This window comes from Microcaecilia unicolor, chromosome 13, assembly GCF_901765095.1.
Source record: "Microcaecilia unicolor chromosome 13, aMicUni1.1, whole genome shotgun sequence".
In the NCBI taxonomy this organism is placed as follows: domain Eukaryota; kingdom Metazoa; phylum Chordata; class Amphibia; order Gymnophiona; family Siphonopidae; genus Microcaecilia; species Microcaecilia unicolor.
In genome coordinates, this window is record NC_044043.1 from 77,781,619 (window position 1) to 77,796,225 (window position 14,607).

At 44.4% G+C, this 14,607-nt stretch overlaps 1 protein-coding gene across 2 annotated transcripts in view; it reads right to left on the reverse strand.

The window, feature by feature from the left end:
* The window catches only part of MEGF6 (multiple EGF like domains 6), a 458,871-nt gene that overhangs the window by 61,947 nt on the left and 382,317 nt on the right, over positions 1–14,607 (reverse strand). For both annotated transcript variants that reach the window (XM_030185804.1, XM_030185805.1), the window contains 5 exons: positions 12,955–13,086; positions 11,779–11,907; positions 9,690–9,818; positions 7,456–7,590; positions 5,386–5,520 (listed from right to left, as the gene is read on the reverse strand). In XM_030185804.1, coding sequence (XP_030041664.1) covers positions 5,386–5,520; positions 7,456–7,590; positions 9,690–9,818; positions 11,779–11,907; positions 12,955–13,086 — 660 coding nt within the window. The remainder of the gene's footprint in view (positions 1–5,385; positions 5,521–7,455; positions 7,591–9,689; positions 9,819–11,778; positions 11,908–12,954; positions 13,087–14,607) is intronic.

The following is a 14,607-nucleotide window of genomic DNA, read 5'->3' on the forward strand; positions in this document are numbered from 1 at the left end:
GCCTAGTGGTTAAAGAACCGGTCTTGCAATCCAGAGGTGGCTGGTTCAAATCCCACTGCTGCTCCTTGTGATCTTGGGCAAGTCACTTAACCCTCCATTGCCTCAGGTACTTAGATTGGGACAGAAAAATATCCAGTGTACCTGAATGTAACTCACCTTGAGCTACTACTAAAAAAAAGGTGTGAGCAAAATCTAAATAAAAAAACAAAATATATGGCCCCTAAAATATCAGTGCTGTAAAAGCATTATTCTATAAACCATGCTTAAAGTTAGAATAAGCCCAGAGGTCACACATAAATTAAGATGGTGTAAATGCCTGCATCTAAATTTGCACACGGTGCCCTCATATTCTATAATTACACGCGTAACACAAAACCACACGCCCCAAAATGCCCATGACCCTCCCCATTTCCACACCCCCTTTTTTGGGCCGCACCTAAATTTACATATGTAACGTTCTAATTAAATCTAATTAGTGCCAATAATTGCTTGTTAAAAAGCCAATTACTGGCACTAATTGGCTCATTATGTAATTAAATTGTGCACGCAATTTTAAGCTTTCAAATTAAAATGTGCTGTAAAAGATGTAGCTTAGCTCGAAATATTTAAAAATGAAATGTCTGTAGGTACCATTTAAGCATTTGCACTACCATATTCGAAAGTATATTTGCGTATTTCATACTTCTGGGTATCAATGAACCATACAGGCTGTTACATGCCTAGGAGGCTACTTGAGCAGTCCCTTTACTATGCTGCAGTAAAAAATGGTCTTAGTCTACCCTTACATGGGCTTTTTGTGTGCTAAAGCCATTTTTACCGTAGCTGTAAAATGGCCGACTTTCCATTTTTCGCATTAATGGTCTTGTGCCAATGTTTTCATTAGCACGTGGCCATTAAAAAAAAAATTAATGCATGTGCACTTAACCGCCACCACGATGAGGCGGTAAGGACTCAATCGTTATCTGTGTGCTAACCAGTTACTGGCCACATGGGCACGTGCTGTACAATTACCATGCGAGTAGTGCATGAGCCCTTACCCCTAGATCAATGGGTGGCGGTAAGGGCTCAGGCAGTATACAGCCACACACTACATTTACTTTTAGCAAACGGCCATTTACTGTCCCAATAAAAAAGCCTTTTTTTCCCAGCCGTGTCAATTTCACACATGCAAAACTAGGCCACTCCTCCACTCCAAATTGGAATATTCATGCCAGCATTTAGGTATTTTCACTTATGCCATGTAAAATGCAAGTGTAAATGTTAATACTTAAATGCACAGCTTACAATGTTCTATGCCCCCGGTATTCAACGCTATTTAACCAGCCAGGAACGGCTCCTGCAGGGCCGTGCCAATATGGTAAGCGGGGTAAGCACCGCAGGGGGGCGCTGACCTCTGAAGGGCACCGCCGCGGTGCTTACCATCGCACCGCTTACCTGAGCTCCGCGCCGAGGCCTTTAAACCTTTTACCTCCAAGGCTCTGACGGTCGCAGCAGCGTCAGTGAAAGCATTGCCACTATGCGTGATACAGCTAGCTAGCCGTGAATATTCAGCGCGTCAGCAGCTAAGTTTGGCGGCCAAATCGGGCCACCCAAATAGCAGGCCTATTTTTGGCCATTATAAACCTAACTGGCCAGCACTGAATATTGGCTTGGCCTGTTAAGTTTAAACCTATACACCTATACATGTGGCCAAAGATGGCCGCCAAACCCACGGCTAAAAACTGGGAGACAGCTGGTTATAACGTGAAATACAACCGGCTAACCACTAGATGGTGATATTCAGCAGGAGGTACCTGGTTATCCCCTGCTGAACATTGACGGACAGCCTGCTTGAGGGCATTTAACTGCGGTATTTATTTATTTTGCTGTATTTATATTTATTTATTTATTTATTGCATTTGTATCCCACATTTTCCCACCTATTTGCAGGCTCAACGTGGCTTACAATGTATCGTTTTTGGTAGATAATATATTGGAAGATAACAATTTGTGTTACATGGAGAACATGGATGACTTAATAGTAATTAACAAGCAGGTATAAGAAAAATAGAAACAGTTCTGATTATAGGTAGTGTGGAGATGTGTTTCATTTATAATTGTTGATCTTTGTGGTATGCCTTGTTGAAGAGGTGGGTCTTCAGAGACTTGCGAAAGTTAGTTTGTATATTGTTTTTAAATTGAGCGGTAATGCGGTAATCCCACATTTCCCCACCCATTTGCAGGCTCAACGTGGCTTACAATATAATACAACTACTACAATCACATTGATGGAATAGAGAATCAGAGTATATATAACAGATAAGGTGCATAGGAATATTATGGCAATCATATTAACGGAGAAGAAGTTCAGAATTATTGCTATTAAGGTTCATACGAAAATTATGTTGATTAAGAAGTGGGTAAGTGGATAACAACATAACATAATGGTATCAGGACAGGGTATGATTATCAGTAATTAGGGTGTAAATAAAACAGGCAAAATAAAAGAGTTTCAATACAAAATTGTGTCTGGTGTAGTTTAGGAGTAGGGCTAGCGCGTGGGTAGCATGAGCCAAATCAACACTACCGCTGGGGTAGCGTGGGCGCCCAGTCCGCGGTAGAAAATAATTTTCTATTTTCTACCGTGGGGGGTGTTCCCGGCGGCAATCGGCAGTGCAGCCACACTGCTGTGCGCTGCCTGATTACTGCACGAGTAGCGCGTGAGCCCTTACCGCCAAGTAAATAGGTGGTGGTAAGGGCTCAGGCAGTAAATAGCCACACGCTACTTTTAATATTAGCGCACAGCCATTTTTACTGCCCCGTTTAAAAAAGGCCTTTTTAAAACGGCCCAGCGCTTGCCAATTTCATGCGCCCACACTAGCGCACTTTTTACCAAAGGTTAGTAAAAGAGTCCCTAAATGCTTCTGAATATCGGCCGTTCTGGGTTCATGGTCATGTGATGAAATCTGGACCTTTGTATCTTTATCACCTTTTGTAATGACAATTTAAATAACATGATTTAGGCCAAACTGCCTTGTTCGCTGCTCATCTGTTCTACTTGTTTCTACTGAAACTGGTAAGTTTGCCTCTTGTTTTCTTTGGACAATTAAGAGCTCCCACCAGCTTCCTTTCTCCTTTAAAAAATACATTATCTATGTAAAGTAAGCAAAGCCAAGAAAATGTCCAGCAATATGCGATATGAAAGGATCTGGGTCCGGCCATTGAACCCAAGTGAGCAGACAAGTCACGGCGTCAGAACACTAGCTTGCATGCTGAGAATTGCTCAGGCTTAACACTTGTCCTTGCTCATAGTCATTGGCAAGGAAAATCAACTGGTCAATACTCAAAAGCATTTATGCGGATAACAGTACCTGCTGTCTGGATGTGCCACCGACTAGGATATTCAGAGGCACTATCCGGATAGTACCTGCGAATATCCTTACAGACTGCCTCTGCAGTTAAGAGTACCGAAATTTAGACAATAAAAGTGAGCATGCACACGCGGGAGGGGGAAAGAAGCCCAGGCAGCACAGCAGCAAAAATCGCCGTAGGAAAGCTTCTGCTGGTGGGCAGTGGGGATCCTAGGTCAGCTGCCACCCGCTGCGCACCCCCCCCCCCCCGGGTGCAGCGGCGTCTGTCCCCCCAGGGTGCAACACGACACCCCGCACCCCCGGCGCAATGACTCCCCCCCCCCCGGCGCATCAAGCCCCCCCCCCCCCAGGTGCATTCTTGGCTGCTGGAGGGTACAGAGAGCAGCCGCGCGCCTGTTGGCTCCACTGGCTCCCTGCTCCCTCTGCCCCGGAACAGGAAGTAACCTGTTCCGGGGCAGAGGGAGCAGGGAACCAGTGGAACCGACAGGCGTGCGGCTGCTTTCTGCACCCTCCAGCAGCGTGCACCCGGGGCGGACCGCCCCCACCGCCCCACCCTTGCTATGCCGCTGCTGGTGGGGCTTAGGGACCCCTGCCAGCCAAACCAGCAGACCTTGGGAGGCCCTCAATCCAAACTGGGGCCCAGACCCCCAACGGCTATGCCACTGGTTCATACACTGTTCAGATGGTACTGCTGAAACTCCCTGAGACTTTATGCTGTTACTAATGTGGATATCCTTTTCACTTTTATAGCTGAATAGTTTTGTCTAAGTCACCACAGGAGCTGTTTTACTCCAGGCACTTAACATAGGCTTTGCTGTTTTAACCCTTTAGTGTCCAATGTTCCCATCAATCTGTTCCCATATGGCTTATTACGGGAACATTGGACACTATACGGTGGATTTCATTGATTTACTCATCGAGGGTTTCTTTTACAAAGCCGTGGTAAAAAGTGGTAATGTGGGCATGTCTTTTTGGCGCATGCTGGACCATATATATATTTTTTTTTACAGTGGCTGGGAAATGGGCGTCGGTAAAATTAAAATTAGCGCATGCCTATTTTCAGCCTGAGCCCTTACCGCCATCAATTGACCTAGCAGTAAGGGCTCATGTGCTACTTTCTCGGTAATCATGTAGCACCTGAGGTGACCGCACTGCCAATTACCGCTGGGAACGCCCCCCCCCCCCCCCCCCCCCCCCCCCCCCGCAGTAGAAATTAGAAAATTATTTTCTAGTATGGGATTCAGCACACACCAAACTTGTAATTACCGTCGGGCGCATGCGCTACCCTGGTGGTAGTGCCGATTTGGTGCTTGCTACCTGCGCGTTAGCCCTCCCATGACTTTGTAAAAGGGCCTCTCAGTTATTTACTTATTTGTCTTTTCTCCCCTTTTTTACTTGCCCCCTTTGAATTTCTTTTATTAGTTATCATCATCTAAGATGATCCTACTTTGATCACTTTAGTTATCGTAGTGGATCTATGAACTCCATGATGTATTTTCATGATGCAATGTTTTAACTGACATACTGCACACACCTGTCACCGATATATTTTTTATCTCGGTAATTTCGAATGGTCTATTGATATTTATAATTTTTTAATATTTTATTGTTTTTATATATTTATTGATCTTATGCCTATATTTTTGTTAGATTTTTTGTTATATGTGCAGCTCATTTTCTAAATATTTTCCAACAGAATTTTTAATTCATTGGGGAACCCTTTTACTGAGGCACAACCAAAAGTGGCCTGTGCTGGTCCATTTCCTGAGCGCGCCTGGAAAAAAAGGGGATTTTTCAATGTGCCGGAAAATGGACGTGCGGCAAAATGAAAACCAGCGCGCGTCCATTTTTGGCCTGAGACCTTAATGTCACCCATTGACTTAGCAGTAAGGTCTCACATGCTAACTGAGTGGTAAGCGTGCAGCGCCAACTGCCAATTACCGCCGGGTAAGGATCCCAAGGTAGAAAATAGAAAATATGCCTTATATAGAATCCAGCCCACACTGTGTAAATCTGTTCAGAGGATTTACAGTACCTTGATCACAGTTCACTCCATGGAAGCCTTCTGAGCACTGCTTCAGGCACTGTCCGCTCACGTGATCACATGACACCCCCAGCTGGCAGACACATTTATTCCTGCAGCCAACACCATAGTAGCCAGCACTGCATTCTACCTCCCCCAGAAAACAGAAGAAAACAAAGCATAACAGATCAACAGAAATTCTAAACCAATGGGCAGACTGGCCTCCCAGAACAGGGCATTTACCATCAGAAAGTAACAGCCGACATTGGACAAACAAGAAATTTCTTGATAACAAATAAGCAAAAACAGTTCCTGTAATTTTAGATCTTTCGCAGTGGTGATCCTAGATCGGCTGCCACGCGGGGCGGATCACCGCTGCACCCCCCCCCCCCCAGGTGCAGTGGTGTCCGTCCCCCCAGGGTGCAGCACAACACCCCACCCCACCCCAGCGCAATGACACCCCCCTCCCCGGCGCATCAAGTCTCCCCCCCGGCGCAATGTCCCCCCCCCCCCCAGTGCAATGACACCCCCCTCCCTGGCGCATCAAGCCCCCCCCCCCGGGTGCATGCTTGGCTGCTGGAGGGTGCAGAGAGCAGCCGCGCGCCTGTCGGCTCCACTGGCTCCCTGCTCCCTCTGCCCTGGAACAGGAAGTAACCTGTTCCGGGGCAGAGGGAGCAGGGAACCAGCGGAGCCGACAGGCACGCGGCTGCTCTCTGCACCTTCCAGCAGCGTGCACCCAGGGCGGACCGCTCCGCCCTTGCTAAGCCACTGATCTTTCGTTTCATATTTCAGTAAGGACACACAATTGTTTCCACTTCATCTGTTTTTGCATGTTAATTTTTTTTACACACATAAGTTGATTCTGTGCATTATGTATGTAAAACATGCATTTATATGCACTAAATAATGACTCAAAATGAAGACCAAGTAAAAGGAGAAAGAAGCTGAATAAAGAAATGGCATTCTCCCCCTGCATACTCCTACATCAACTTAGGTGATCTGTGATGAACCAGGACAGCGGTTTATAAATTTGTTAAACGCATGGCTCATAGTAAGAATAAGGGTCTCTCCTGGGGAAAATATCCTAATTATTTTGTGCACACCATGATAGTAATGAACCTTCCTCCTGAGACAGAGGATGTGGAGTTTGATCTCAGCACCTAACCACCATACCTCTATTCAGGAAATCTAGACTGCCCCAACTTGACATTTTGTCCTTTAGGTTGTAAGCTCCTTTGAGCAGGAACTGTCCTTCTCTGTTAAATTGTACAGCGCTGCGTAACCCTAGTAGTGCTCTAGAAATGTTAAGTAGTAGTAGTAGTAGTAAGTCTCTGAAATTTACAGCTAACTCTCACCATAGTACTTGCATTTTGGCAAACGTATTTCCTTCTGTGGTTCCTAAGATGTAATGCATGTATAGCAAGCCCTCTCTGCATGCCATCTGCAATCAAATACAGGGTTTGTGGCATAATATTAACCTCCAATCAGGTGCTTCCTGGTGGTTCAGGGCTCAAGGTTCAGTTCCTCCTATTAGGCACCAGCTATCTGGGAGTCTCCATCTTGGTTGGTCAGTCTAACTAATCAAATCATCCTAGCTGTGGATAATCTATCTTTATTAAACAAGGGAGAGCCCGGGGCTCTTCAGATTCAGCATAAGAAACCTGCAAGCCAGTCCTGCTTTCACCTCATTTCAAATACTAAGAAACCTTTGTGAGAACTTTGCCCCTAAAATCTCTCTCTTTATTGCAAAACATCTATTTACTTTCTCTGCGTTATCATCACAGCTTTATGCTTTTTTGTAAAAGTGATATAGCAGAATTAATAAATGAAATCTCCTGCACTCAGTTAATTTTCACTTCTCCTACTTTGTTTTCACACCCCTCCCTTTTCATCCCAGCTATTTTGCCAAATGTCATAGGCTTGCTGATAGCTCCCTCTGAAACCTGAAGAGAGTACTTCCTGAGCCTCACCTGTAGGGGTCACAATTGCATAATGGCTGTCTCTCTACAATTCCAGCCTCTTCACTGTCTCCTTACCCGATTGCATAATTGTTTTAAACCATAATATTTTGGGATTACTCACTTGTCTGACATCGTTTGCCATAGTAGCCCGGTTTGCATGTGCATGTGCCATCTTTTTTGTCACACTCTAGGGTGTTTTGTTGTACACACTGGCATTCTTCAGAGCATCCAGGGCCAAATGCCCACTTTGGGCATGCTAAATAGTGACAAAGAGGAAAGGTCAGAGAGAAGACAAAAAAACCCCCCCAAAACAATAAAAATTAGGATCACCCTAAGAATTATCTAAAGATGACATGGTGCACCAGTTTTAGAGATCTTCCATCAGAGGTAGAATACTAGGGATATGCACATCCAAAAAGGTTTCCATTCATTCAGATTTTCCTGAATTTTCAGTCAGTTTTCAGGTTTCGTTTTCTAGTTCATTTCACACATTTATTTTTATTTAAAATAAAAACAATATGTTAGAAATTTTGTTGGCATGTGGATTAATAGGTTTATGCATATCCAACTGAGTTTGTGTGCACTTTCTTTCACAGTTTTCAGGTTTCTTTTTCTAGTTCATTTCACACATTTATTTTTATTAAAACAAAAAACACAAACAAACCAATATGTTAGAAATGTTGTTGGCATGTGGATTTATAGGTTTGTGCATATCCAACTGAGTTTGTGTGCACTTTCTTTCAGGCATACATTGCTTACCCTGGGATTAATAGCATTGAATCTTGCTACTATTTGGGGTTCCGGAATCTTGTTACTCTTTAGGATTTTGGAATCTTGCTATTCTTTGAGATTCTACATGGAATGTTGCTACTAATTGGGTTTCTGCCGGGTACTTGTGACCTGAATTGGTCACTGTTGGAAGCAGGATACTGGGCTAGATGGACCATTGGTCTGACCCAGTATGGCTATTCTTATGTTCTTATGTAAATGAACCGAATGAGCACTATTGAATGCACATCCCTGTAAAAAAAAACCTCAAGCACAGCATCTTTGGTTAATTCTTAAGTTGGTCAAAATAGAAGCATTGCTTGACTTGATGCAGAGTTCGGTTTTCTCCAAGGACCATTATCACTGGCTACAAGACATCTGCAATTCAAACTGAGGAACAAAGGGCCAGATGCATTAAACCTAACGAGCCCACAACTTGCGTTTTAAACTGGTTCCAGCCAGTTTAAAACGCAAGTAGTTTACCGGGGGCATGCACTAAGGGCATTTTCCCTGTCACGGTAGCAGGCAACGGAAACGGAATGCAAATTATCCAAAGGCTATTATAATGAGCTGCACTACCGTGGGAACCCTAACGGGAGTCTGCACCTCTCGTTGGGGCTTCTGTGAGGGAATCGGAAAGGAAAAGGGCCCCCAAAAAAGGTAAAAAAAGAAACAAAAAAAGCAGCGAGCGTACGCGAGGGGTGTCCTTTATGGACGTACTCTGCCTGCGCTTGTGAGGGACGTCTTTTATTTGTCTTTTCGCCTTTTTTTTTTTTTTTAGTTTTGTCTCCCCGGCGCTGCTCTCCTTCTGTAGCTGTGCGAGGAGAAGGGAATCGGGGACATGCGAGTTGATCGGGACGTCCCTTTCGATTATGCTCCTCTTCCAGGTCTCTTCAGCCAATCAGAGTGTGTTTAGCTGACACCAGCAAGCTAGACGCGCTTGATTGGCTGAAGAGACCTGGAAGAGGAGCATAATCGAATGGGACGTCCCGATTCTCAGACTGGCTACCGAGGTAATGGTGAATGCAACGGAGCTACAATGAGTAGCTCATTTGCATTCCCTTTCCTTAGGGAATTCCCGTTCCCAACCGATTTGCTATGGAATCGGTAGGGAACGGGAATTACCGACGACTTTAATGCATCTGGGCCAAAGAGTAAAAGGAAGAAGAAGCATCCCACACCAGTAAGGCAAGCAAGGCTCAGAACTGTTTTGTCCTACGTAAGTATTGCCATACTGGGACAGACCAAAGGTCCTTCAAGTCCAGCATCCTGTTTCCAACGGTGGCCAATCCAGGTCACAAATACCTGGCAAGATCCCCAAAAAGCACAAAACATTTTATGCTGCTTATCCCGGAAATAAGAAGTGGAGTTTCCCCAAGTCCATTTTAATAATGGTTTATAGACTTTTCCTTGTTTAAACCCCACTGTGCTAACCACCTTTACTACATTCTCTGGCAACGAATTGCAGAGTTCAATTACATGTTGAGTGATCACCTAACAGTCTCATGGAAATTAGGGAAAAATACTATAGCTTACTGCTACGGCATTTCAGTGCAAAAAGTTCACTGTTGTGCGATATGAACTCACCTAAGTGACAGTAACGCCCGTAGAGGCCATGATCACATAAGCAGGCGCCGTAGATCCGGTGGCATCGCCCTCTGTTGGCACAGTTGCACTTCTTTTTGCAGTGTTTCCCAAAAAATCCTTTTGGACAACCTAAGACAGAAGAAGATTTGATATCATATGACCACTTCTAAGCAGGCCGTAATCTCAAGCACCATTGAGACAGTGAATGCAGCAGACAACACACGGAAGACCAGAAAAGCTATCAAAGGTATGCACTATCGTTAAAAAAAAAACGAAACTGGAAAATAATGACACGTGATGCTGTCATTTTAGGGTGTCTTAAATTGTCTCCAAAACCATCAAACGTGTACCAGAATGACAGAAACGTAACAGAAAAAGATGAAATTTTTAAAAATGCATCTTTTTTTACATGCACACCACCAATACATTTTGGAAGCGTTATTGTTAATTCCATTGCGCTCAAATGTAAATAACTCTAAGGGATCCTTTTACTAAGCTGAGGAAAAAAGTGGCCTTAGCATGCCTTTATGTGGGTTTTCCTATAAGCTAAAGCCATTTTTCAGCAGCCGGAAAATTGCTGATTTTCTATTTTTCCTATTAATGGCCAGGTGCTAATGTTGTTAATAGCGCGTGGCCATTGAAAAGAATTACCGCATCAGCACTTAACTGAGATTTATTTTGTAGGCAGTAACAGCTCCCATGGTAATCCTGCGCTAACCAGTTAGCGCGTGGTAATGCGGGTGTGCTAACTGATTAGCACAGGAATGCCTGCTCTCCGCCCCCCAACAAAAAATTAAAAAAAAACATTTTGCATGTAGTTAGCATGGCCTGAGTTGAAACTTACCACAGGACACCTGAGTGCGTCCCCGCAGTAAAATATTTTAAGCTGAGGTAAGCATGCGCTAATGCTTACCACAACTTAGTAAAAAGGACCCTGAATAATTCTTTCCTCTCCATAGCATTGCGATATGCTCTACAACAGTACATTGGAATTTCTATGACAACCGGAAATCAATAAGGGGTCCTTTTACTAAGGTGCGCTGAAAAATGGCCTTTCACTGCTGCTGCCGGACCCCGAGGTAAGAACTTTTAAATTCTGGGCGGCACGCAGGAAGGTGAGGGGCAGGCGGAGGACTGGTAGAAGAGGGCGGGCAGCGCAGGTTGGACTGCCGCTCGGAGAGGGAGAGAGAGGGAGGGAGGGAGGCGGGGGGCCTGGAACTCAGAGGAGAGGGGGGCATGGAACTTGAAGCCCGTACACCGTACGCGTTAATGAGCGCCGTGTCAAACTCAGAATGGCCACGAGGCAGAAACTCGCGCCACAACTGGCCGTTGACGTCCAGACTCCTGCGCCGCTCAAACTCCATCGTAACCAGCAGGGTGGCGGGAAGCGGGCGAGCGCAGAACTTGCACCACAACTCACCTTCAACAGTTCCCTTAAAAACATAATCGCCATTACATGATAACCTTGCTAGCGCCCGTTTCATGTGTGTCAGAAACGGGCCTTTTTTACTAGCAAATAAATAATTGAAAGTATCACTTAATGGTAAAAGCTTAACTACAAAACCACAGCTATTGATACTTTTGAAATACACTTGGTTTTTATAGCCTCTGATGGAACCCTCGGAAAGGGAGAAATGCGGCTGTGTCAAGCTTTTAATTATTTATTTGTGCTTTTTACGTGGTGACCCTTTTTTTACACTATCAATCTGCTGTTTTGTTATCTACCTTGGATTTTGTACATTGTTTTCCCGTCTGTTTTCTGTTACGTACAAAGGGACAGATTTTCAGCCAACGAGGGGACTGCAATAATGGCTGGTGTTTAAATTAATATGCGTGTTCAGGCCTAAACTAAAAGCACAAGTTTATCTGGGTAGCAGTGGAATATCTCTGTTAGGAAAAGGTTTTGGGCCACTCTTCCCCACCCCAAACCCAGTCCTTTATTACACAAATAATATTGGGCCATTCAGTCATCTTTTTAGCCCAATACCACACACATGAGTTCTGTAAATACATGGAGCGAGAAGTTATATATGCACCTACCGCTGGTAACATAACCTCTTTGAATATGGGCCTGACGGCATTTACCTACCATCCTCACAGAATTCTCCAAAGACTCCTGGTGGACAGCGGCACTTCCCCATTATCGGATCACAGCTGCCTCCGTTCTGACAGCTGCACAGAGAAGTACAGTTCCTACCGAAGGTTCCCTCTGGGCAGGCTGCAATAAGACAAGTTAGAGGGTAGGGCATTCTCTGCATTTCTGGCACAAGAACTTCACACATTACATGCCAATGTCCTCACTTTTCATGCAGTTTCCTGAGGGAGTGGTGCTTCTTGAATTTTCCCAATATATTTCTTAGAATGGCCTACTAGAACAGTGGTTCCCAACCTTTTTCAGTTCACGGCACCCTTCGTGTCCGAGCAAGTTTTCGCAGCACCCCCACTCCTCCTGGCCACACCGATCTTCATCCCCCCCCCCCCCACCCCAGGCAGATCTTCGCCACCCAACCACACAGGTCTCCAACTTTTTCTCTGCACAAATATAACAGTGTCAGGGTGTCCCTATAACCAGCCACTCCAAATGACACACTGATTACGATTTATAACAAATTACTATTCTACCTAAGAAAAGTTATTCCGTTATTATACTTCCTCTTTGTACATCTGTATGCTGCACAAGCCAGCATGTTTAAAAATATAAGTGAGATTAAATGAAAAAATGCTACCAACAATAAAGAATGACAACTTGGATGCAGCAGCTCATAGGTTTGCTTGCTTTGTTTTGAACGGGAAGGTAAAAAGAGATATGGTGCGTTTGGATATGGTGCGTTTCCCTACAGCCACTCCCCTCTTGTTGGGATCAAAAGAAACAAACATTTGGGCGGACTCTCTGTGGGGCTGTGTCCGCTCCAGATAGAAGGCCAATGCTCTCTTGCAGTCCAATGTATGCAGTTGACGTTCAGCAGGGCGGGAATGGGGACGGGGAAAGAATGCTGGCAAGACAATTGACTGGTTCAGATGGAACTCTGACACCACAGTCTAGCTTGGTGTGTGCCAACTTAGGCAACCTTTATAAAAAAAAAATATATCCCAATTATATCCCAAAAAAACAATGTCAAGGGACATAAAGTGTTTGTTTTATTTTAGCTACAGTTTAAAACTGATATTCTATGGTGCGACTAGATCTTAAATAGGATGTTTTATTTTATTACATATTTAAAATAACAAAAATATAGAGTAAATCATCCCACGCCATGCTACTTACTCTGATTGCATATAATTCCCGTCCAGCCTTCTGGGCATTCACAAGCATCCTGCTCAGTCGTGCATGTTCCCCCATTTCGGCAATCATCACAGGTTAGGGTGCAGTCGTGACCAAAGGTACCATCCAAACACACTGCAGAAAGGAAGAAAATGAGATAAGAGAAATATATTCTTATTCATAAGTCTTCCAGTGTTTTCTCTCTCTGACCCTTTTTTTTTTTTTTGTTACATTTGTACCCTGCGCTTTCCCACTCATGGCAGGCTCAGTGCGGCTTACATGGGGCAATGGAGGGTTAAGTGACTTGCCCAGAGTCACAAGGAGCTGCCTGTGCCTGAAGTGGGAATCAAACTCAGTTCCTCAGGACCAAAGTCCACCACCCTAACCACTAGGCCACTCCTCTACTGTTGCTACTATTTGAAGATTCTACATGGAATATTGCTATTCCACTAGCAACATTCCATGTAGAAGTCGGCCCTTGCAGATCACCAATGTGGCTGCGCAGGCTTCTATATGGAATGTTGCTAGTGGAATAGCAACATTCCATGTAGAATCTCCAATAGTATCTATTTTATTTTTGTTACATTTGTACCCTGCGCTTTCCCACTCATGGCAGGCTCAATGCGGCTTACATGGGGCAATGGAGGGTTAAGTGACTTGCCCAGAGTCCCACTAGCAACATTCCATGTAGAAGTCAGCCCTTGCAGATCACCAATGTGGCCGCGCAGGCTTCTGTTTCTGTGAGTCTGATGTCCTGCACGTATGTGCAGGACGTCAGACTCACAGAAACAGAAGCCTGCGCAGCCTTCTACATGGAAATGTTGCTAGTGGAATAGCAACATTCCATGTAGAATCTCCAATAGTAGCAACATTCCATGTAGAATCTCCAATAGTATCTATTTTATTTTTGTTACATTCGTACCCTGCGCTTTCCCACTCATGGCAGGCTCAATGCGGCTTACATGGGGCAATGGAGGGTTAAGTGACTTGCCCAGAGTCACAAGGAGCTGCCTGTGCCTGAAGTGGGAATCGAACCCAGGGATGTTCTTCTTTCTTTAAGCATGAGCTGTGCAATTTTAAAGAGCCAATAAAAATCACCCACCACCACCGCTGCTTGATAAAACAGAATTATTTCCAGCACATCTTCACCCTTATTGAAAATTATTTCACCCTTATTAGACTGACTTCATTGTTAGAATCATGTGCCACCTTCTCCTCACCCCCAGTTCTGGACATGATCAGTGAATGTTTGCGGAAGTTATCAGGAACTCAGATACAGACAGACAGACTGAATCACTGCTAGACTATAAATTGAACTTTTTCAATAGTATTGCTTCAAAAACGTGTCTACGGATTAGGTAAAACACTTGAAAAAATTCAACTCTTTGTCATGTTAATGTCATATGCATATCAAAACCATTGAGTACAGTCTGGCATCCATAATACAAGAGTAGGACAGCCTGAATAGGGTAGAGTTATTTAATAGGAAGTAGAGATATGAACTGCCAAATTCCGAGCCTCTTGTAAAATACATATAAGGGTATGCAGAAGTGCATGTTAATGCCTCAAAATGTCCAGCAGGAGCTGCGATTTTAAAAAGCTACACACATGTAAAAACATGCAGCTTTACCCCAAATGTATGACAGCAGCTCCCAA